The sequence below is a fragment of the Thermobia domestica genome, chromosome 7, assembly GCF_964235325.1.
Source record: "Thermobia domestica chromosome 7, izTheDome1.hap1.1, whole genome shotgun sequence".
NCBI classification, from domain to species: Eukaryota; Metazoa; Arthropoda; class Insecta; order Zygentoma; family Lepismatidae; genus Thermobia; species Thermobia domestica.
Genome location: NC_137460.1, coordinates 294,841,170 through 294,866,572, shown reverse-complemented (window position 1 = coordinate 294,866,572; position 25,403 = coordinate 294,841,170). Strand labels below are relative to the sequence as shown.

Here is a 25,403-nt window from a genome sequence, read left to right as displayed (position 1 = left end):
TTTCACTCTACCCTGGAAACTCAGTCGGAGGATAAAACAACAAGAAAAATAAAAACATCAGCGAATAAAATGGAACGGTCTTATTAAGGTCAATGATTGGACGTCATATGGTGGTGATGCGTGCTGCAACAAGGCGCAGTTGATTTCTGTGCTCTTTTGTGATTACAGCTTCCCATTCCGCACTTTCTAAATGAAATAAATAGATTTTCAAATACTACTTTCTCTGCTTCATTTCTGAACCCCCATATATATATATATAAAGTCTTCTACCTTGTGTTGTATTTCTTTTTGATGTTTCGACAGACATACCGTTGACACCGGGCTTTCCGTTTTTAAATCCCTAATATGCTCCTTGACACTGACATTTAGATTTCTTTTGGTTTTGCCTATGTAACTCTCACGGCAACCGCATCTTATTTCTTAAATATCTGAGTTTTCATTGAGATCCGCGTAATAACATTAAACTGGGTGATGTTCTTTTCTGAGGCTTTGGGGATCTCAAAGCTTAACGGAAACCGTACTGTGTATAGATCTTATTCAATGCTGCTGTCAATCTGGGAAGAAAAGGCAATCTCGAAGATTTTGTGTCTTTCGTGTCAGTTTGAATATTTAATTCAGGAAGTCAATTCTAAGGGCCAATAAAATATTTTATTCTCATTTTTACTGTTCTAGATTTTTAATTTAATATAGTCCTCACTTCCTAGCGCTCCCTTCATTTGCGGCGAACCACCAGAGATCATTTTCACGAACGCATCCAGCGAAGACTTTAATCTAAGAGGGTGATTTTGTGTAACACATTTATTTTCTTGTATTGGCGCTGCAGTCTTCTCATCAACCGAAGGGGATTGTCAGATAACTGAGCTGATCGGCCCATGAACACATAACAAAGACGCCACCACGCAGAATACGCGAAAAAATAGGTCAAATAATCATCCTCCGTGGGGACGCAGGGCCGGCTCTACCATATGTGCAACACGGGGCGGCAAGTTTCGAGGGGCGGGAAAATCTGTCATAACTATATTATTTGAAATAAATATTTTTGTTGGAAACAGATTTCATGATTGTGGTCGTTAAATTTACTAAGCTGACCTATTTGAATACTACATTCAGAAATCATGTTTAAGTCGCGTTAGTTTAAGGTCACATGGAAAGTGCTAAAGCAAATGGTCAAACAAATCCCATCATGAATTGCTTGATTGCTGTCAAATACAAGAACTCAATTCTCTAACAGTAGCGAACACCTGTTCCATTTCGTTATTTATCACAGTTTTGATATAAGAACTAGTCTTGTCTTTTTCACAAACAACTTTCTTATCATTGAAGGTGGGAACAAGTTTTATTTTTTTAATTTTTAAAGATGTATAAGGAAAATCAAAAATAAAGATAAAAAGCTAGTTGCTAGAAATGCAAAGTAATATAAAAAGGATTAACATCTTTCCTCTGTAGGTGTGTTTACTTTATCTTTCACTAACATAATAGGTTATTATTTAAAGAAAGAAAAAACAGACACATCCGGATTGTATTTGTAGTGTTCAGCGCTTTGTGAGTGCGAGTGCACTTTCCTTCCCCTTTGTTGCTCATGATTGGTAGCATACTTAAAATAGTGGCTCTTAGGGTTTGTTGTTTCTGGAGAAAGTGGACATGATGCCATTGCACGGGGTGGCCAATTACCTAGGACTGGCCCTGCGGGGACGACAGATAAAATCCATATCTAACACAGTATGTGAATGATAGACTCAAATTTTGTTAAACATTACTTATTGTTCATCCCTCATCCAGAAACAAATAAATATGAGAAATAAATTATTCGCATAAAGAATAATTATAAGTATATTCAAAGAAAATACAATTACATATATGTCAATTCAGATACGAAAATATTTTAAAGGAAAACAGTGAAAATTCTACAGAAACATACAGGATTCGATTGAAAGCGGATGCAGTCTTTTGAGGATTATTCCTCAAAAGTAAGTAACATCAGGTAAATAGCCTCGATTTCAACTTAAAACTACTGATCTATATGTATTCCTTAAACCATAATAAACATCTAATATTTCGAATACATACTCGAGTATACTTTGATGAGGATAAAGTTTAGTACATCTTGTATCTTGACATCTTTACATGGTTATTGCTTGTATTCAAATTTGTAAATCAAGAAACGCAATATCACGTAAAGTATAAAAGTATAATCCAAATATTTTCTTCCCCTCCCCTTACGATTATTTGTGTAGTCTGCACTCCTACATACTTGACCTATTGTGAAGATATGTGTATTTGGACACATGGCAAAGTATCTTATTTTGAACAATGGGACATTTTATTTTAAAAGAACATTACAGTGAAAAGAATAACTATTCATTTTAAGTTAAATCACCTTTCGACTTTTTTTTTTCTAAGTTCATTTGCCTTTGCTGTCTGTCATTTACTTCTTACGTTTGTAATTTCTCAATTAATAAAATAACAGATTGCTTACCCGTCTGCATTCCTATCATCACCTTACCTTGGTTAATCTACAAGCATGCACTTTCTTCATCGAGACGCAAATCAGAGTGAATAACCCAGGACATGAACCCGGAAAGAAGGCCATACAAAATCAATTGAGAGACTTTTGGAAGGGACAGTCGACATGGAGGGAGAGACGAGTTAGAATGTAGACCGCGGGCTCCATTTTGAAATTTACGTTTGATAGCCTTGCTCTCTCCCATAGAGCACCTTTGTTTCGGCTAACGCCAGATAGCCATCTACGACGATGTATTGCTTTTTGAGAAGTTTTTAAGTTTAACTAAAGTTGCGGTCTTCGTGAAGTTGGTTACTCAGTCCGGGTTTCGCCGACTCTTAACCTTGGTTACTTGAATGACCAGCCAGCCAAACAGAAGGATGGACGGACGTCGGCCTGTTGGAGGAATCGTCGAGAGGACAACGATCAGACCTGCAAGTAAGTGCGAGTAGATTAACCTATCCCGAAAGTTACTCCCTTCTTGCCCCTTTTCACCCCCTTTAACATCACAGTCTGTTTCTTTTGTACGTGTTGGATTTCATTTAAATGCAACCCAGGTTGGATCCCGTACCTCATGTTTTGTTAAGTTGTATATTTACGAAATCCTGGGCGCAACTTGTCGGATCTGAAATCCCCAAATACGTTATTTACAAATGCACTACCTGAGCTCTCAGACCGACAAGGGGCGACTGCACACTATTGCAGCTGTTGTTTATATTTTTCAGGTCTATATGGGAGAATTTTGTAACATTAATTTTAATTTAACTCCACGTCTTCAAAACACCACAAATATGAGCTCCGCTTGTAATACATTGCTTCCAAACTCGTAGTAATCCTTGATTATAGACTTATACTTAATTATACAAAACATTTAGATGGAATTTTCGCACTAAAATATTGTTCATGGTATACTGAGAATACGATGTAATACAATTGTCTTAATATTAACCTTATAAATCTGTATATATACAATTAGATTTTGTAAAGAAAGAAAATTTGGGAGAAATAAAGAAATTATGTACATGTATACGCTACTTAATTTTTGCTGAAATTTGTAATGATGGTATCCCAATCTCTGTCCAGATTCCGTTTTTCAGTGTTAAATTTTTGGTTTTCTCATTCTAATAAACAAGGTATCAGAAACGTTCCTGTCTATTGTTGCCGTTGCATGATGTGAAACCTTTATGTCCTGCACACTATATTTAGTTTTTTGTGAATGATTGGACGATTTCAAAGAAATCTTATTACAACCCTAAAGAAACATTTAATGGAGTCGAGAGAGAGAATAAGGAAGCGGTTTCGGGTGGAAGAAACTGTCAGGGTTGGCCACAGGCAATTTGTCGCCCCGTGCAATGACATCATTTACCATCAACGATTATGCCCTTTAGGCTAAGGGAGACGATGATTAAGGCAATTGAATGATGACGGAAGAAAGGACTAAAACACTACAAATATAATCTCGTTGTGTCTTTTTTCTTTAAATAATTTATTATGTTACTGAAAGCTAAAGCAAACACACCTGCGGAGATAAGATGGTAATACTTTTTTTTTTATAGAATTCAATATCGAGCTTCAATCTCAATATACGAATCTGTAATTCCAGTGCAACTAGCTCTTTTATCTTCATTTCTTGATTTTCCTTCTACATCTGTTAAAAAGTTGAAAAAAAATATTTGTTTGTGGCAAAGACAAGACTACTTTTCATATTAAAACTATGATAACTAACTAAATGTGACAGATGTTTGCTACTTTTCGAGAATTAAGTTCTTGTGTTTGATAACAATCAAGCAATTCATGCTGGGATTTGTTTGATTATAGCACTGTTCATGTGAACTTAAACTAATGCGACCTAAACATGATTTCTGAATGTAGTATTCAAATAGAAGGGTCAACTTAGTAAATTAAATTACCATCATCGGGAAATATGTTTCCTACAACAACAACAACAACAACAACAACAACAACAAAGTTATGACAGATTTTGCCGCCCCATGCAAATGCATGAGTTGCACATATGGTAGAGCCAGCCCTAGAAACTGTAATAGTTGGATTTAATTTAATGGTAAAAATTGTAGACCGTTATGGAAAGAATAGAATTATAGAAGTAGGAACTGATTTAGAGATTTCCTATATTGTAGAATATTCAAGTAAATAAAACGAAATAATTTAGCTAGCTTAAGATAATGTGTTTTATCTGTAGAAGTAATTTAGAGACTAACTCAAGTAGTATCGGTTAAGTTCAAATTAGTTCCTTCTTCGAAGTATAATAATTAGGTTAGGTTCCTTTAGAATCCGTTTATGCACGCATGTGAATTGGTTCTCTTGAAAGTGTTGTATTATTTAGCGTAAGTCACTGCTTTAGAATAGGGCGTATGTTTATAACATTTGACATTGATGCTCCTTCATCTTTGTCTCCTCAACCATAGGTTAGTGACCAATGTGGAAATTTTAAAACTTTTCTCTCCCTTGGGAGAGCTGATAAGATCTCTTCTTCATAACTGCATATAGATATTCTATCCTTGGTGTTCCTCTTCTTGTTTTCTTTCTGTCTTTCACTCTATCAGCACGGTGATCCAAGCGAAGTACCGAATAAGATGGTCAAGCATGCTGTTTCTTATTTTTCCAATTATCTTCATAATCTGTCGTCTTTCATTAGCTTCCCTTAGTACGTCTTCATTCCTTTTCCTTTCGGTCCATTACCACCACACTTAAAAATGCTTCCATGTTGGATATTTCAGCTTTTCTCAATGTCCACGTCTCTGATCTGTAAAGCGTCACGCTCCGTAACAGAATCTTAACAAATCGTTTTCAAACCCCTAACGACACATTTCTTGACGTTTCCTCTTTTCCTACTGAATGCTTGTTTAGCCTGCGCTATCCGTAACATTGACGTTAAGCGTACAAATTCAATAGAACAAAGTAGTTTAAAATCAACTCATATTACTATTACTATCTTTGCTCCTTCTATCATTGCCACAAACAGAACCATAAAATAAGCTAATTAAATTTAGTGTTATCTTATTGGGCTGCTACTCTATGCTTGAGGTTGTTGCAAACCAATCTCAAACTCTGTGCTTCTGCTAAAATTTAACATATTAAGCATCTGTTCGTAAAATAAGTAATTATTAACGACGACAAAATGTATCGTAATTTTGCTTGAAAATCGCCGCCCTATAATCAATTTTACCTATAGAAACATTTGACATTGAAATTCTTGTTTTTTAAAGTGCTGAAATTGTTCATTTCGCCCGTGCCTTATCGAATAATTAAGTAAATATTGAAGATGAAACTTCACGCAAATCAAACCAAAGACAATTTAAAGCCACGCTCAGGAATTCTGTTATTCTACTTACAGATTTCTGTAACTCCTGAATATCACTTGTACTTCCGGAGCTTTCGATTCTACCCTGGAGTGTTGATCATGGAGCATAAAAATAGGGAAAAAAAAAAAAATAAAACTTTAAAGGAATAAAATGCAAAGGATTTATCAAAGGAAGAGCAGTGCTGCAACACACTTTATCAAATTCGATGATCACAAGTCACAGGTGATGATACGAGCTGCAATATGACGGAGTGGATTTTAGTGCGCTCTTTTGTTATTTAGTGGAAGCTTGTCACTCGTGCTGGCATTTTTGTTGTTATTCCAATGTTGTGCACATTTTGTAATTACAGCTTCCCATTTATCATTTTAATCATTCCTTCTCTAAATTTAAATTTGATTTCCATAAATGAATAAATAATTTTTTAAATACAAGTCTCTCTACTTCATTTTTCGCTTTTTTTTTTTAGTTTTTAATTTTTTTACCTTGCGGTGTTTGTTTCAGACATTTTCACACACTTAATACCAAGCTTTCTGGTTTTGAATCCTTAATATGCTCTTTGACACGGACCTTTACATTTCTTTTGGTTTTGCCTATGTAACTCTCATGATAACTTCATTTTGTTTCATAAATACAAGATTTACATTGGGATCCATGTAATAACACTTAAATTGGGCAATGTTCTTTTCTAAGGTTTTGTGGGATTTCAAAAGTGTACAGAAACCATATTGTATATAGATCTTATTCAATGCAGCTGTCAATCTGGGAATTATAGGCAATCTTACTCATTTCTTGTCATTCCACAATATTTGCATAACAATAAAAAATACCAGCACAAGGTGACAACCTTCCACTAAGACGCAAACGAGCGGACACATCGACTCCGCCATATTGCAATTTGCACCACCATCATGTGAAATGTGATCATTCAATCTGACAAAGTTGTTCCTGCATCGCTCTTCCCTTGATGAGCCCGTTCCATTTTATTCCCTGATGTTTTTATTTTTCTTGTTCTTGTTTTTATCTTTCGTGACCGAGACTCATGGTAGAGTCGAGGAACAAGTAATATTCACGAATTACTCAAATCCAACGAATTTGAACACAGTAAGTAGTGTGTTCAAAATCAACAAATTTAATAACAATAAGTAACGAAAATCATAGTAAAATATTAACAAAATAAATCTAACAAATATACAGGGTGTTTCAAAACAACACCGACAACGTTTGGGAGGTGATTCCTGACACCAAGATAAGACAAAAAGTATAGGCCAACCTGGGTGCTGAAATCCGTCATTTCGGAGTTATACACTGCCAAAAACATGGAAAACTGAACTTTGAAGCTCCATAGCTCCAAAACTGGACCTACCGTAGTCGGGTAAAGATTTCACTTAGAAACTAATATGTGCGCTATCCAAAAATCCATGTTTGAGAATCCTAAGGTACTCACGCAGTAACTTCTATAGAGAGAGCTTGGCTACGGGCATATAATTTGAAGTAGTCACCTACTACCACTATAAAAATTGTACCGAAAGTACCACAGGATTCTGAAATTTTGATATTTGTATAGGGGACATTCTAGTTCCTAAGTGAAGTCTTGACCCGACTACGATAAATCCCATTGTTTTGGAGTTATGGACCTTTCAAGTTCATTTCTTCATTGTTTTCGGCACCCTATAGCTCTGAATGGAAGCATTTGTGCACCCAGGTTGGTCTATAGTTTTTGTCTTATCTTGGTACCACTAATCACCTCCCAAACGTTGTCGGTGTTATTTTGAAACACCCTATATACAAAAATAGTAAGCTGTAATGCTGCGGCACTACTGATTTTTAATTGCGTTTGGACTTTCACTTAGAGAGAAAAAAATAGTAATTAGCCACACATTTAGGTTATTGAGTAATTAGCCACTCATATCCTATAGTATATTGCATGTTGTGGCTTTTTCTCTTCTTTCGTGTTTATCCTATCTACACATGACGCAAAACCAGAAACGAATTGAAGGGGGCCGCGGTGGCTCAGTGGTAGAGTTTTCACCGCTGGTGCATATGGTCCCTGGTTTTATCCCAGCTCCGCCAAGTGAACTTTGCGGTGAATAAACACCGTGTACATGGGTTTTCTCAAGGTTCTCCCGTTTCCTTCTACTTTATTCATTGCATCATTGCATTCATCTCTCATCATCACCACCTTCTTTAGCCTAGCCGGCATAAAAGTGGAACGTAAAACTCAAAGATTTCATTTCATTTTTCTTTCAGAAAAGAATTGACAGTTCAAAGCCATGTTGATGGTTGTGTTGAGAAGGAAATTATGTTACAGGGCTATTAAGGTCATCGAGAGGGGTCAATCATAAACATCGTGACGGTGGTTACAAGTGAAGCGTTTTCTATAGAGAGGATAACAACGATGTTTCGCCTTGTAACATATGGCGGAGGAGTCAACCGAGGCGGAAAGACCAGCTCAGCTGAATACACATGACGTGGCAGTACATACTCCTCCAAATATTAATTCATTTTATATTTTACTCCAAGTATAATACCCGGTTCAACAGATCAAGCATACATACTTCTTAGGTTCAATTCATTAATATCCATTTTGAAGTGTGAACCTAATTAAAAATTTAGAAGTGAAAAATGAAACAAATAATCTTATTGGTTGTTAGAAGTGATCTCTTGCCATTTTCCGAATCGTATAAACTGTATGTTTAGATTGAATAAGACAATGATACATTAAAAATACTTTCATAAGAAAATGTGTTGCCTTAATCACAGTCTCCCTTAGCCTAAGGGACATAATCGTCGGATGTTAAACTGATAATAAGAATTTGTTTCATTTTATTTTTGAAACACGGCACCTAAGCTTCTCTTTTTACACTGATAACCTTATATTAAACTTTGGATGGGTCCTTTAAGTGTGTTGAGCTACACGTAACACGATCAAATTATCTTTATACGGAATTTAGTATTCCAACCATGGTTACAGGTGTCCTGGTAGAGATCAGGGGCCACAGTTTTCAATTCAAGTCCTGGAAATGTTATTTGTTAATTCAATCTTCATACACATCAAATGATTGCTCTTTCAGTCGAGTATATTGGTATTTTTCACCGGCTGAAAGAGGAGGCATAAGTTTCGTGACCTTTGACCTCTTTGACATTGCTGTTCTTATTCTTAGGCTTAAACTGATCTTGGGTAAGCCCTTTATCTGTATGTTGAATTGCAAATTACACGATTAAACTATCTTTATATGGTACGCTGTTTTTTTTTTTTTTTTTTTTTTTTTTTTTTTAATTTTAAGCAACGTAGGAGTGAGGAGTCACAGTTCTCAATTCAGGTATCGCAAATTATTAGAATAAAACTCTTACCACATCTTGCGTTATTTCATTCGATTTTTGACCATATTCCGTTTTCTTTGCACTAGAAGTATCACCTGGAGTTTTCTATATATATCAATACGTAACCAGAACGAAAAACATTAACATCCTATAATTAAATTTAATTTTTAAAATCAAGATTCATATACGAACAACTACTTAAAAGTTCCTAGCCCAATTCAAAAGAATTGTACGTTGAATGATGAAATTTTAGTTAACTCTATACACTCCCCACGAAGGACAACACACTTCCTTGCACGGTGCTCCAATTAGCAGACCAGTTAAAAAAAAAAAAAAAAAAAAAAAAAAAATCTTAAGACTGTTCCGTAGCACTAGTCGTCACCTCCTTATCAGATCCAAAAATGTGTCTTTTCAAGTGTTATTTGAGTTTGGGGAATAATAATTTGACGGAGCTAGATCTCGGGAATAAGGATGATCATCTACACTGAAACTTTACATCATGCAGTGCTCGATGGAGAGGGGCGTTGTTCTGAAGGAACAAATTCCTTTCTCTCAATTTTCCGCGGCGTTGCTTTTAATTTGTTTTTCAGTTTTGTGAGTAATGTAGAATCTGACCCTTGGATAGGCAACCTATGAGTACGACTGCATCCTTACCCCAGAAGAATATTGCAAACACTTTCTCAGCCGACTTCTGTCTCTTGAACTTCTTGGAGCGAAAGGAACTGAGTACCGTTACTCCGTTGACTGTTGTTTCGTTTGAGGATCATAGTAGTTTCGTCCGTGGTTACTATTCCTAAGAGAAATTCGTCGGCATTGCGTTCAAATGGGAGTTCACTCCTCCATGCTTTTGATCTGCTCACACATTTTTGGGATTCTATTTTGCCGAGAGCTTGCGCATGCTCATGTCATTATGAATTACACTATCGGCTCATTCTAGAGAAATTCCCACAATCCCTCGCCACACATTTTCCTGAGATTCTGCAATTTTCAATATAATATTACGAACTTTACCCACTATTTAGGGGACAGTCACTGTTTCTGGTCTCCATGCACGTGAAGCATAATCTGTTAAACTGTGCTACTCACTTCTTTCACTACTGCAAATGACGGAAGAGAGTTCTGTAGTGTTTCATTAATTTTCTCATGAATTTGCTTGTTGGGCAACATGATCACTTCAGGGGGATGAAAAACACATTAAGAATCTCATTAGCAATATGAAAATTTGTATTTTCACATGCCGAGATATGTTCTTTAAAACTGGAAAATTTCGTCACTTCTGGGTTAGTCTACTGCACTTCTTCTGGGTTAGGCTACGATTTTTTTTTTTTTTTTTTTTTTTTAATAGCAGAAACTCCTATAATCAATTTATTGTTCTGTCAGTCGATTAGATTGGATTTCCGTTCAGCAGCGACGTTATATCAGATGTGAACCTAGCTTAACGTGGAATCCGAACGCCATGAGCTCTCGCCGGGAATAGAATCTAAGTCTCTCGCGCTAGGGATGTTTTACGCTAATCATATAGTCACGAAGAGGCTCGTTTCATCAATCGACTGTATTGGTATCTTTCACCTGAAATAGGACATACAAGCTTCGTGAAATTTGATATCTTCTGTCACTGGTAACTTTATTCTCAGGTTTAAACTAAACTATAGATTTATTGATATACAATGAGTGAATGACTGGACCGGGACTCGAACCCAGGATATTCGATATGCCGTGCCGAAGGGTTAACAGTTGCGCTACCAATCCATTTCGAAGAACAGTCACACACTCTCTCACTATTGAAGTCAGTGCTCTTTAGTCAAGAGTGAGAGATTGTGTGGGTGTTCTGAGAAGTGGACTGGGTAACGTAGTAGTTAACGTATCTTCATGGCATGTCGAAGATCCCAAGTTCGACTCACTGTCCAGCCATTCAGTTTTCACTCTATGTATATTATTGAATTCGCACCTACAGAGAACTTGCTGTGTAAAAAAAATTAGGTTGTTTCCTCCTTTCATTAATATATATTGATTTGTTCCTTTATGTCTATGTTGAAATACATGATTCTTGATTGAATTATTTTTATAGGATAAGCTGTTGAATTTAGAGTAATTCCAACCGAAATTACTGGTGACTTTGTAAAGGTTAGGAGTCACAATCTTCAGTTCATCTAATAGATGAATTATTTCTTAAGATGAAGTGATTTTATTTCAGTGTTAACGTCCCATCCTTATGCCCTTTAAGCTAAAGAAGACAAAACAAATGAAATATTTTAAGTTTTGCGTCCCACGGTTATGCCGCCTAGGATAAAGAAGACGGTGATGATGATCAATGAATGAAATGGTGGAATGAACAAAGTTGGAGGAAACGGGAAAACCCCGAGAAAACCTACGAACACGGTGTTTGTCCTCCACAAAGCTCACTTGGCGCGAGCTGGGATCGAACCAAGGATCACATGTACCAGAGGTGAACGCTCTACCACTGAGCCACCGCGATCCTACGCTAAAGGCGGCGGATGGTTAATGAAAGTGAATAAATGTGAAATTAAATTTTTCGTACTCTTCCCCCCTGGAATAATTATTTTTAATTCAATACTCATATGTAATCAATTTACTGCTGAATCAATTGCGTATGTTGGTATTTTTCAGTAGCTGATATAAAACACACAAGCTCAGTGACCTTTGACCTGTCTTGAGATTAGTGACGTACTTATTCGGCTTAGAATAACAATGGGTAAGTAATTTATCTATACATTGAATTAGACTTTGTTCGGCTGAGGTGGTTTGTTGTAGAAACCTACCGAAATAAGTAATGTTACAAGAGTCACGAGCGACCTGCTAGAAATCAAAACTCACATTTCTACATATTCCTTATTACTGCATTGTTTTACATCTAAAGTTATGCAAATCACGACAATTTGTGCGGTGGAAAATCGCTATTTTTAAAAGTTGCATATCATAACCAGAATTTAACACTGAAATGGCTTAAAAAAAAAAAAAAAAATCTTTGATCCTGTAACTCATTGATCGCCACATCCTCGACCTAGTTTTTGTATCACACAAAACTTTGGACTTTCTTCTATGATCCAAACAAGTTTCACTTTCGTAAGGTTTACCAATTCTATGCAACACGAAAATGAAATTTACGAGAATGAAAACGTACTAAAGGAAGCTAATGAAGATAATAGGAAAAAGAAGAAACAGCATGCTTGGCCATCTTATTCGGCACTCCGATTGGATCACCGTGTTGATAGAAGGAAAACCATGAAAAGAAGACCAAAGACAGAATATCTACATGCAGTCACGAAGAAGAGACCTTATCAAAGAATAAAACAGCTCTCCCAATAGAGAAAAATTTAAAATTTCCATGTTGCTCACCAACCTATGGTTGAGGTGAGAAAGAAGATATATATATATATATATATATATATATATACACATTACGTCAACTTCATCCCACATTCCGTTCTTGAATTATGACGCTTTTCATTTCGTACAGGTCAGTTAACATCGAAAAAACGAATCTGCGCATTGCATTCAGAGGTATGTTCATTTAGGAACATCACATGCTTCCTTTACAAATGAGTAATAAATAATTATATATTTATATAATTGGAATTACGACAACGTTACTGTTATGGACTAAATTCCCTATTGCTTTTACGTACCTTTTCTAAATTCCTCGACAACTGAGTTGCTTATACCACTTTCTGACAAACGGCTCGGCGACTTCCTTGGTTCAGGAGAGGTATCTTCGCACCGACACACACAGTGGCACTTGCGGCCGTGTCTTCGTACGTGATGATAGAAATATATTTCACTGACGAATTGTTTACCACAAAAAGGACACTTTTTGGGCACATTGTAGTTTTCGGATTTTATGGTCGCTTGCTTTGGGGTAGATTTAGTGATGCGCGGCGACTCACAGCCTAGGATTAAACTATCTTCTTCCGGAGAGCGGGTCACATTATTTGATACACGGGCATCCGAACTGGATCTACGGATAGTTTTTTTGATAGAATTTTTATCAGCTACTTTGTTCCTGAAATACAAATAAATAACACAAGGTTACAGTCATTCTAGTTTTAAAGGTTTAAATTTACATGCTATACGCATATAATATTTTATAGCTTTTGTCCAATATAAAAGTAAGATTCACATGTTCGCTTTTTCATTTATACGAATATTGTTTGAAATTGTTCAAGATGTCTGCATGTTATATCCATATGGCAAGAGAGTGAATTTTTAGTTTTACGTTATATATGCTTAAAAAAAAAAAAAAAAAAATCAGGACCTCAATTTCTTTTTTCTCATTTAATCATGTTTGCATTACTAATTTTCAACAGTAACAAGGCTTTAAAAGATAAAGATAGCATCCTAAACAGATGGAAAAGTTTCTTTGACTATTTGCTTAACATGAAGCCAAAAATTAATGTTCGTGGAGTAAAGCAAATGCACACAGTAGAACTATAAACTCCAGCGCCTAACAGAACAGAAATAGAAATCGCTATGAAGAAATGAAAGAAACGCAAATCTCCGAGTGTAGACAAATTTCCGGTTGGATTGATTTTAGCTAGAGAGGAAAAATTGTGGAACAAGATACACAAACTCATTCTCCTTATCTGAAACACGGAGGAATTGACACAAGAGTGGAAAGAATCAATCATTGTTCCAATTCAAAAGGCGACAAAACTGATTGTAATAATTATCGAGGAATCTGTCTTCTGTCAACACTTCACAACGATGAACTGCATAATTTATAGCGTTTATCAAACATTGTTAGAGTCATCAAGTTAGGAGATTCAAGTGGGCATGTCATAGAGTAAGAATAGAAGTAGGAACGCTTTTCAAGTTTTGACTGGAAATCCAATCGGAAAATGACCATTAGGAAGACCTTGACGCAGATGGGAGGACAATATTAAGATGGATCTCGCAGAAACAGGAATACAAAGTAGAAACTGGATCTTATTGGTTAAGGACAGAAGTCAATGGAGAACTTTTGTGGACGCGGCATTCAACCTCTGGGTTTTATAGGCCATGGAGTTAAGTTAGCAAAGCTTTAAAAATAGACAATACTCAAGAATAATTTTAAAAAAATAAAGAAAAAACGCGCAGATTATACAAAGGTTTATTTGAAAAGCCTTTCGGTACACCAAGAAGGCGAAAACAAATTGCAAAGCGCATTGTGTTTAATTTTTACAAATTTGCTTTAATATAATGCACAAAATGCTTCACTTCATTTTAACAGCTCTAAAACTTCTTTTTCAGCTTTTAGAATGTCTTGAATTAGAATGTCTTGAATTAGAATGTAATAAAATAACTGACCAATTACGGTACTTGTAATTTCACGATATAGCTTTATTCTCTTAACCTTCAGCAGTCCAAGCCAGTCCCAGCATGTAACCTCCTTGGAGCCCAAGCAATTTTTTGAACGAAATGCAATATTCATAAAGTAATTTTCAAATGCCAGTTGATCATTCCATAATTGGTCTAGAGATACGAAACAAGAATCAAAGCACGCAGAATAGATAAAGGATTTATACAAAATATTATCGACGGAAGCACCAGAAATTTAGGCTCTCTGTCACGCTTTCTGATTCCCCTCCTTCCGCCGTCCGTATAAGCAGAGATGGTTCTGAAATTTGATAGACATACTACACTGAAGGAAACAAAAGTGTGTCCTCTGAAAACTTTACAATTAGCACCCAGAAAATAAACCTGTCTGTTTTTTAAGAAGACGCCATTTCCCCTCCACCCCATATTGTCACAAATATATTTATTTCAACTGAAAGACATAAATACAGTAAGCATTATTTATAATGTATTTACTATTTAATATATTGTAGTATAATGTAGTATTTAATATACTATAATGTAGTATAATATACTAGAATGTAGTATTTAATGTATTTACTATTAAATAAGGGCGATATCATAACTTTGAAAGGAAAATGCAAATATACAACAAGGTGTTTCAAAACCACACCGACAACGTTTGGGAGGTGATTCCTGACACCAAGATAAGACAAAAAGTATAGACCAACGTGGGTGCACAAATGCTTCCTTGGGACATAGACTACCGAACACATGAAAAAAAAAAAAAAAAAAAAAAAATTAAAGGTCCATAGCTCCAAAACTATGGGACCTACCGTAGTCGGGTCAAGACTTCATTTAGAAATTAATATGTGCGCGTTATCCAAAAATACATGTCTCAGAATCCTAAGGTACTCACGCAACAATTTTTATACAGGCAGTTTAGCTATAGGCATATAATTTGAAGTACGCACCAAGTACCTCTATAAAAATTGTTGCGGAAGTACCACAAGATTATGAAACTTGGATATTTGGATAGGTTACATACTCGTTCCTATGTGAAGTCTTGATCGGACTACGGTAGGTCCTATAGTATTGGAGCTATGGGCCCTTAAAGTTTTCGGGCCCTCATTTTTTCATGTTTCCGGCAGTCCGTAACTCCGAGCGAAAGTAGTTGTGCACCCAGGTTGATCCAGGCCCGTATTTAGGTAAGTGCTATTCTGTGCTCGAGCACAGGGCGACAGAATTTTGGATTTTTTTTTAAAAAAAAAAGATTCACAATAAAGTAACCTTTAAAGCTAGCAACCCGAAGTCCTGTGCAAGCGCGAGAAAATATGTTAATGTGTTTTATTATAGTAGTTACTAATTAGCTACCTTGTCTGATTATTTTTAAGAAGTCATCCTCTCCCACCCCCACCCCAAGGGATGAGGATGAACTTGAACATCATGAAAACTGATACCGTTAAACTTAGTTACCTTGGAAACTATGAATTCAACACTAATATCTGTAGTTTTCGATTACTTTTAAAATCTCGCCCCCTTCCTGGGGAGTGTATTATGACCTTTGAAATTGAATTGATTCAAACTGTCACTATTCATCTCAGCTACCCCAAAAACTATAAATTCAACTCGAATATTGGTCGTTTTCGATTATTTTTATAGCGCCCCCGTGTTATTCTTATGGGGACTTTGCACCCCCCATATCTCATCTCAGGTGTGACTTAGGGACTTGAATCATGTCATTTGGATCAATTCTCTGAGAGCTTTAAAACCTATTAAAATTTCATGTTTCTATCTAATATGATTCATAAGTTGAAAAGGGCTACAGACAGACAGCTTACTGTATTATTAATATAGATGCTATTAAGTCACTATAATCTGTAATTATGTGATAAGTTCAAAATAAACGATGTCAAAACCATTGTCTAGTTTTTTTAATTCCATATTTTACTATTACAATGATAAGAATAAATATTTAAAAAATTCAATCATAATTCAAGTGAAATTATGAAATATAAAAAATGACATAACAGTTGATTAATAGAATACATTTTCTCCGGACAGTATATTAAAATCTACTTAAATAAATTTCATGCCAGTATTGAGAGAATGTGTCCCCAACGGATGAGTGGTTAAACTCGTTGCCTTGTAATCAAGGGGTCCCGGGTTCGACTCCCGGTGGGGACACAAGTGGTTCGGATCCCAAGTTAAGCTGTAGGTCCCATCCTTAGTACATCATCATCATCATCCCATTGAAGGCAATAGCAAACTACCATGGGTTCACCTTGCCCAGGGGTCTTCGCGTCAAACTCCTACTTTCGGGCAAAACAGCACATCATAATCATCATTGAGAGAATTCGGCCATTTAAAATTACGTTATTTTTCTTTTTTTTAACTTTTAATACCTAAACTGCTACTCAACAAGAACTGGTACGTTTGCAAAATTCAGCAAAGCTCGTTTCCTTGTTTGAGACATAAGTTTATGTAGGGAGGGGGGCGGCAAATTATTTAGAGCACAAGGACGCACAATATATAAATACGGGCCCGGGTTGATCTACACTTTTTGACTTATCTTGGTGTCAGGAATCACCTCCCAAACGTTGTCGATGTTGTTTCGAAGTACCCTGTATATATATTGCATTTAAACCAAGGTAAGTATATACATGGTGTGGAGGTCATAGGCCAACTTTCTTACGAGTAAAGATACGGAGAAAAATGGAAAGTTGTTGGAAATAAAAAAAAAAAGAAAAACGCAACGTTGCCAGTTCAGCAGTGTTCTTTTGGCCCCTCACCATGCCAACAATACAGCATTATTGGGAAATGGATTCGAGATGTTGTAAATTCACTTACATCATAACGTATACGTTTCTCGTGTCATTTTTGCATGCTTTTGTGTTCTGTTCGAGAAGCTTGCTGAACTGGAAACAATGCTTTTTCATTTAACACTCGCGCAGTGAAGATACTAGAAACAATGCTTCCGAGGAAGATAGGGTCATTTTTGGCCCATTAATATTTTAATTGTTTTTAAAGGAAAACAATTGTATTATTACTAGATTTCTAACTAATTTAAAGCTTGATATTAATGATGAGCATATTGGTCTTTAGTGGCGGATCTACAAGGTAAAAATTGTGTGTGTGTGTGTGGGGGGGGGGGGGGGGGGCAGCCAGAACCCAGACTACGATAGGACTTTCTTCTTGCTGTCTGATCAGTTCACGAAATATCTCATCTGAAGTTTTCTGAAACCTTTGCTCGAACATTAGTACCGCACAGAGAACAGACGCGCACAGTTTATTTACATTCTTTGCCTGCACAAGGGAAAACTGGATTAAAATGATTAATATTTACTCTGACACGCAGTGTTACCAGTTCATGAAGAGAAATTTCCCGTCCATAGGCATGAAATTTTCCAGTATGATTCAATGTTTCCGGCAAATAAATAATGCACACAAACCGCCCAGATACATTTTATAGGTGCAAAAGTTGTACCATGCGTTTCGTTTCCGTAGGTACATACTTTCAAGAAAATTATCTCGTATCCTACATATTTGGAAGAAAATATCCCGCATTCCCGCCACTGATATGAATTTCCCTTTTTGTGGGAATTTTTTGCCATCTGGCAACATTACTGTTATGTTGGAGCATGCTAAGGGAATGAGTAAAGAGTAGAAATGACAAGCAGAGTGAGAAAAATAGCAACAAATCGGACAGTGTGAGGCGAACAAGACAAAATATCCTTCACGTATGCAGCGAAGACCGGATCATTCAAGACTCAGACAAAGAACTATTTATTTGTGGTTGACAAATGAATGGTAGGGTAATAGAAATGCTACTGCATGGTATGTATATTAAGAGAAGCACACCTAGGCCGATGACCGGAAAAAGCAAGAAGAAATAGGAAAAAAGTTAAAAATAAAACATTTGTGGGTCAAAAATAACCCGATCTCCGTTCGGCGAGTGTTAACATAAATACTGAGTTAAACAATATCAACGACTGGTCTACGGCTCACGGGTTAAAATTAAATGCAACAAAATCGCAGTGCATCTTAATTGGCTACCCAAGAATTCTCTCTTCTATTAATATCTATCAGCTCCCAAATATAAAATTGTCCAATACTGTTATTCCATTCTCCACAATTGTCAAAAATTTGGGAGTCATACTAAATCAAAATCTCTCCTGGTCAGATCAAATAAATGGAGTTTGTAAATGAGCATTTGGTGAGTTGCATAAGTTAAATCGACTAAGAAATTTCTTACCAATATCTCTGAAGATCAAACTTGTCAAGGTACTGGTGTTTCCACATCTTGACTATTGCGACTCAATCTATTCTAACAGAAAATCAATCAAAGCGCTTGCAAAGAGTGCAAAATGCCTGCATTAGATTTATTTTCAATATAACTTACAGGGAACATCTCACATCCTTTTATAAAAAACTGTCATGGCTGATGTTAGTTGCAAGAAGAAATTTACATAATCTTACCCTATTGTACAGAATACTTACTACGTCAGAACCATCGTATCTAGGCCGTAGATTTTTATATTTATCAGACTTTCATACTAGAAGCACAAGATCACAAGATAATTTCTTGCTCTCCATACCCAGTCACAATTCTGATTCATACTCAAAATCCTTCACAGTAAGTACTACACGCCTCTGGAACAGTTAATTTGTACAGCTTATATATTCATAGTTCTGGTACTGCTATATGCAGTATGCAATTTAGGTTTCTCCATGTTATTTTGTTTCCTATATTGTATATTATTTTCAATTTTTGTTTTTGAAGTGTTTAACTATTTTTTAACTTAAGTAGTATATTCTTTTACTTTTCTTTCGTAGTTGTTAATATTTTCTATATAATGGTGTTTAAAAAAAAAAAAAAAAAAAAAAAGAATGTATGCACGTGGTTAAGTGCTCGGAGAAGGCTGCAGAGCCTTAACTTCGCCACGTAGAAGAAGTCATAAATAAATAAATAAATAAATAACATAAGGCGCCTTATAAGTGTAGAACGCGAACAACTGCTTCAGTTGGAAAAATTTCACCATTTCGATATAAAACTACGTATTTTCCAACAAATTACTTCTCTTTCCATTTTTTCGTATCTTAACTTATAATGAAGTTAACTTATGGTCGCGGAGAGGACTCCTGAAGCTTAAATTAAGGTAAAATAAGTAATAATGATTTCCTGGTCAGGAGCTCCGGTGAGTTTAGAGTTTAGGCCTACTAGGTAACATTGCCGTGTGTTGTCGCTATTCGTGATGTTACTTGATCCAAGTCTGCTACCGATTTCTTGCACGCAGCTTGCAATGGACCTCACGGAGATCGGTGAACGCTCAACAGTCAATGTCGCTTGGTTTACCCCAACAGCTACGCAACAAGTACTAACCAGATCGGGTTTCTTCTAAAATGTGGTGATTTTGCGGGAATCGGTACACCAGTGAAGCTGAGAGTTGTCGATGATAATAATACGATAGTTAGATGAATTTGTATAAAGGAAAACGTATCGAGTATTAGAAAGTAGTTACGTCAGTTCGGAGTTTCTTTCTTTTTCTTTTTTTTTTTTCACTTTTCGAAGGCATTGTACATTGTTAAATTTAGAAATAACTAGCAGAATGACTATTCTTCGCACAAGGAGAATAAGTTTTGTTTCATTTTAAATATAAAGAGCTGAATCTCAATTGAAACGACATTGGAATTGTCACTATTCGTCTCAGCGACCCTGAAAACTAAGGATTCGACAGTAATATCGATCATTTATATATATCCCCTTCTCCTTCCCCTAAGTTGCACCGTCAAAGTAAAATAAAAACCATCCTAGACCCGAACATCATCTATGTGGCAAATTTGGTCGAGTGGTTCAAGACTTATTAAATCACACAAATAGTCACTTTCATCTTTATATATATATAAGACTTGAATAATTTCGTAAAGTTTCTCACTAACTCAGTAAATATATTTCGTCATTAAACACAGAACCTTACTTACCAGTGTTAAATAAAAGTAAAGACTTAAGTACTCATTACTAAAAACGTCACTGACTTTGCTAACACGTCAAGGTTAACGTGAAATTAGTTGTCATTATTCAGTCAGTATTCAATAAAATAAATAAATATTTAAAGAAGACAGTTCTAAATATATTTGCAAATAAATTTTTAATGGGATAAACTTTCCACTGCACAATAATATTACCATCAACTTAGATGACTCAATTTTATGGAAAGATTCCATAACACAGGTCCCCTCCAGGTCCATACCCAGGGGCCAAGTTAGGTGAGTTACGACAAAGTAAACTATTTCAAACGATTAACTAACCAAAATACCACTTGTATAAAATGATTTCTTCCTACATTATAAAATAACAGTGGGGGCAGAGCCACCACATCCTCCAAACGTATATTATTTTAGAATATATGTTATTAGAAGATATCCTTCAATGCAAGTGGAATTTGGTTCATTAATAATTTCGAATAATTTATTTTGTCGTAATTCACCCAACTTTCCCTACAAAACAAAAGAAATCAGGATCAATAACATCAGACAATGCAAAACAATGTACCCATTGCAAATAACGAAAATTCAAAGAACACCACACTCTATACCACAAGAAAACATTTTGTAAACCCATAAAACCCAAACACACATGGATCAATAAATAGAACACTAAAAGAAACTATAAACTGTACACGAACACATGAGGTATAAAGCAATACGAAGTGTATCCGGAAAGTAAGTACCGTTTCGCATTCCCGCCGCTGCTGCGCTACGATCGGCGTTCCGCGATGCGGCTAGTCGTCCTTGTTCGTCTGCTCTCAACTGACGCCATTTTGGTTGCTCTGCGTAGTGTTGTCTGTTTACAGTGCAAGTTTAAAATGTCTAGGACAATTGACGATCCCGCCGACTGTGAGACTCGTTCGGTAATTCGATTTTTAAACGCAAAGAATGTGAAACCGGCAGAAATTCATGGTCAAATTAAAGATGTCTATGGTGAAAACGCAATGACTGAAGGAATGGCGAGAAAGTTGGTAAGGATGTTTAATGAGGGTCGAACTAATGTCCACGATGAGCCCCGGAGTGGTCGGCCTTCTGTTGTCAACGATGACTTGGTGAGGAAAATCGATAAAGAAAAATCCGTTAGAACAGACGTTGCACTATGACAACGCTTTCAGACGGATTCCCGACGAAAAGAAACTCGCTGTGCAGCAATGGTTCTCATCACTGGCGGCATCGTTCTATGAGGAAGGACTAGATAAGTTGATCCACCGCTACAAGTGCCTCAACAACGGTCGAAACTATGTGGAAAAGTAGTGTAAGATATGCTCTTTCTTGTGGCAATACATTTTCTTTTTAAAATATGTTTGCTATATTTCTTTCCAAAACGGTATTTACTTTTCGGATACGCCTCGTATATTGCAATATATAAATACTTCGAAAGATTCACACAATACAACAGGTACCGCGTCTACCGCCAATGAACAATTCAACATCGACTCGGAAGACGAAAATGAAACTGAATGGAATTTCGAATAAAATAAAAAGCGAATTAAAATAAAATTTATGCACGTAAAGTCAAAGAAATAACAAAAAAGTTTCATTTATTTAAAATTATAGTTAATTAAACCATTATTATTACTTTATGCATAAAACAATAGACCTACATATGTGTAATGGATTATTCAAAGATTAAAGTTCAGTTTTCTTAGTTTCGGTAATATTTCAACGATAAAAAAGGTCCAGAAACTGGAAGAAAACAAAACAAAAAGAATAAGGAACGAAAAGGAACCAAAATAAGGTAAATAAAATATATTTTATTAGTTTCATAAAGGAAGACCTGTGTTCTAGAAACTTTCCCAATTTTATAAATAATAGGAACAAACCTCATACGAAAAGTCACATTTAAAGTCGATTTATCCAACATGGGTTGACAGAACAATACCATTGACAGAATGGTATTTCGAAGTTAGCCCAGCGAACATATTTAACACTTCGAAATTTAGTTGTAGGAAGTACTTTTCCTTAACCTTTTCATTCCTTTCAACCACCTAAAATGCAACACATTGAGCTAATACTCGCATCACTCGTCAATTAGTACGTACACTCATGTACAATATTATTGCCGCATGTGTAGGAATATGTTGTTGTAGGAATATAATTTGATAACGCATTCGCCCGGTATTTCTTATAATATTAGTAAGGATATAATCGGTAAAGACATGTATGTGGAAAATTTCATGTCAAAAGAGAAGTAAATAAGAACAATAAAATAAATAAAACTTTCTTGTCCATTTAGCAACATTTTTTTTTTATTCATTCTAATTTTCGTATTTATAATATTTTTCTATGAAATTTACCACAAATATACATCTCCCGATTATACACATAGTATCGGTATTAAAAGTACCCTGCAAAATCATTATTAAATTATATATTTACAAGACAGTTATAGATATGCGACAATCATTTTGGACATGAGTATACATCTCGGAATGGCTTCTATCTAATCAGTACCAAGTTCAATAAAAAGAGCTAGTTATATTTCATATACAGTAAAACCTGTCTTCAACGGATCTTTTATTAAACGGAAGCTTCTGTTAAATCAAAATATTTCATGGTCCCATGAATTTCAATAAGCAATTCTGTATATAGTATCTCTGAATTTGAAAAAATCTGTTATCAAGAGTTGAAAGCAAGAACAATGATACATAGATAAAACTTGCCTGGTAGTGTGATAAAACTTGTAAATATATATATATATATATATATATATATATATATATATATATATATATATATATATATATATATGTTATATTTGACAATGTCTATTGCAACAAATGTTGTTTAATGACAATAAAGCTTATCTTATCTTATCTTATCTTACTGGCGAAAATCGTGTTAAATTCTCTTCATTAAATAGAAACTGTATTACGCGGACAACGGAAATCAAAATAAGCCTCTTAACAGAAAATTTCAAGTTTCGGATGCAGCATTTAGAAAGCTTTTAGTCGTGTTAAACGGAAATATTTCACGGTCCCATGAATTTACTGGTGAAAATCGTGTTAAATTCCCTTCATTAAATGGAAACTGTATTACGCGGACAACGGAAATCAAAATAAGCCTCTTAACAGAAAATTTCAAGTTTCGGGTGCAGCAGTTAGAAAGCTTTTAGTCATGGTAAACGAAAATATTTCATGGTCCCATGAATTTACTGACGAAAATCGTGTTAAATTCCCTTCATTAAATGGAAAGTATTACGCGGACAACGGAAACCGAAATAAGTCTCTCAACGGAAAATTTAAAATTTCGGAGTGCAGCATTTAGAAAGTTCTTAGATATCCTATGAGGTTAGATATGTTTTACCAAAACAAACAGTGATGTGCAAACCAAAGCAGACACGACAGATATACATGCTCTTAATTGAAAATTATACGGAAAGTCTAAAAGAAGAAGAGGAGGTAGAGGAAGAAGAGAAATAAGTCATTGAGTTGGAAGGAGAGTGTAGGCTAAAGACTTGTTAAAATTCTGTCAAAAGTTTAAATGAAGTGCAGCATTTGCCTTACGTCGAAATGACACTGATATGCTGTGTAGGTTTTTCAGGGTAAAGTGTCTGTGAACATTTGGACAGACAAGCAGCGATGTGTACAGAAAACTCTCCTTGATTATTGGTAAAATTAAGTTAACGTGTACACAGTACTTTTTCCTGTTCATTGTAAGATCTGCGTGTATTAATGCATAGTAAAAATAAATACTGTAAATTGAGTAACGTACGTACAGCACTTATTTTATTCATTTTTTTTTTTTTTTTTTTTTGCATAGGTCTACCTTCGTTAAACGGAAACCTATTTTTAACAGAAACTTTTGCAAGTCCCGTTCAATTCCGTTAAAGACGAGTTTTGCTGTATTTGCTAATCCCTTTTCTGAATAACCATTGAACTATAGAAGTGATGGTTCAACGTATATACTTTTCCTGGTAACATCAAATGTTTTTAAGTTATTGTTTCGTTTTTTTCTTTTTATATAAAGCAAAATTATTTTAATTGTTTCGATAGCCAATAGCAAGATTTTTTTCACATGAAAAACAGAAAAAATAATTTAATAGAAGAAATACAAACCTTTCTCGTGTAATCATAGGTTTCTTGGTTTGAACACTTTTTTCTTGACGGTCCGGAACAATCTCATCTTCTTGTTCAGATATCATTTCACCGAACCACGAAAGGAAACTTCCACGTTCTGATCCAAGCGTTTCATCATCTCTATGCTCTTCGCTAAACCCTCTGAAGCCGGAACCTTTCGCCTCTGCATCGGAGCTATCATCACACTCCATTTCCAAATCGGAATTATCAGTTATTACGTCAACTTGGACTTTAATAGTAGTTACAGGAGAAGATACCTTACGGTCATTACCCATATGTTTTTCTGTTACTCCCGTCCTTTCCTCAGTTAAAGCAGATTGTTCATCCTCAGACTCGGAGGTATTATTTACCACTTCAATATCTTCTACCACGTTGCCTTCCTCAGCTCTACTGTCGGCTAAAGCAGATGATTCGACTTCAGAATCGGAGGTATTGTTTACAACCTCAATATCTTCAACCGCGGCTTCTTCAAATCTGTTGTCGATTACAGGAGACTGCTCAACTTCAGAACTGGAGATAATGTTTTTGACGGAAACTACTGCAATATTTTCCACAACATATGGAGTTGAGAAATAATCACAAATGGCATTAATTTTGGCATCATCATCATCATCTTGTTCATCATCATGACCATCACTGCCAGTTTCGGAATCTGTCCCCGGTAAATTTGACACTGTAATAACCTCCATTTCACTGATTGCCTCTTCTTGATTCATTATGAAGCACTATTACGTTGTCCTTGACTCAAAATTTGGATCACCTGAAGGCAAACACCAAAACATCTGTTAGTAATAAAAATGTTAAAATGAGAGGAAAGCATTAGTGAGATAGAAAAGCAAA

The 25,403-nt window shown here is 35.5% G+C and overlaps 1 protein-coding gene across 4 annotated transcripts in view; it reads right to left on the bottom strand.

Annotated features, from left to right (window-relative positions):
* The window catches only part of LOC145691065 (uncharacterized), a 71,385-nt gene that overhangs the window by 32,270 nt on the left and 13,712 nt on the right, over positions 1-25,403 (bottom strand). For all 4 annotated transcript variants that reach the window (XM_081766722.1, XM_081766718.1, XM_081766719.1 and 1 more), the window contains 2 exons: positions 24,543-25,323; positions 12,792-13,165 (listed from right to left, as the gene is read on the bottom strand). In XM_081766722.1, the coding sequence (XP_081622848.1) occupies positions 12,792-13,165; positions 24,543-25,279 (1,111 nt within the window). In that variant the 5' untranslated portion in view covers positions 25,280-25,323. The remainder of the gene's footprint in view (positions 1-12,791; positions 13,166-24,542; positions 25,324-25,403) is intronic.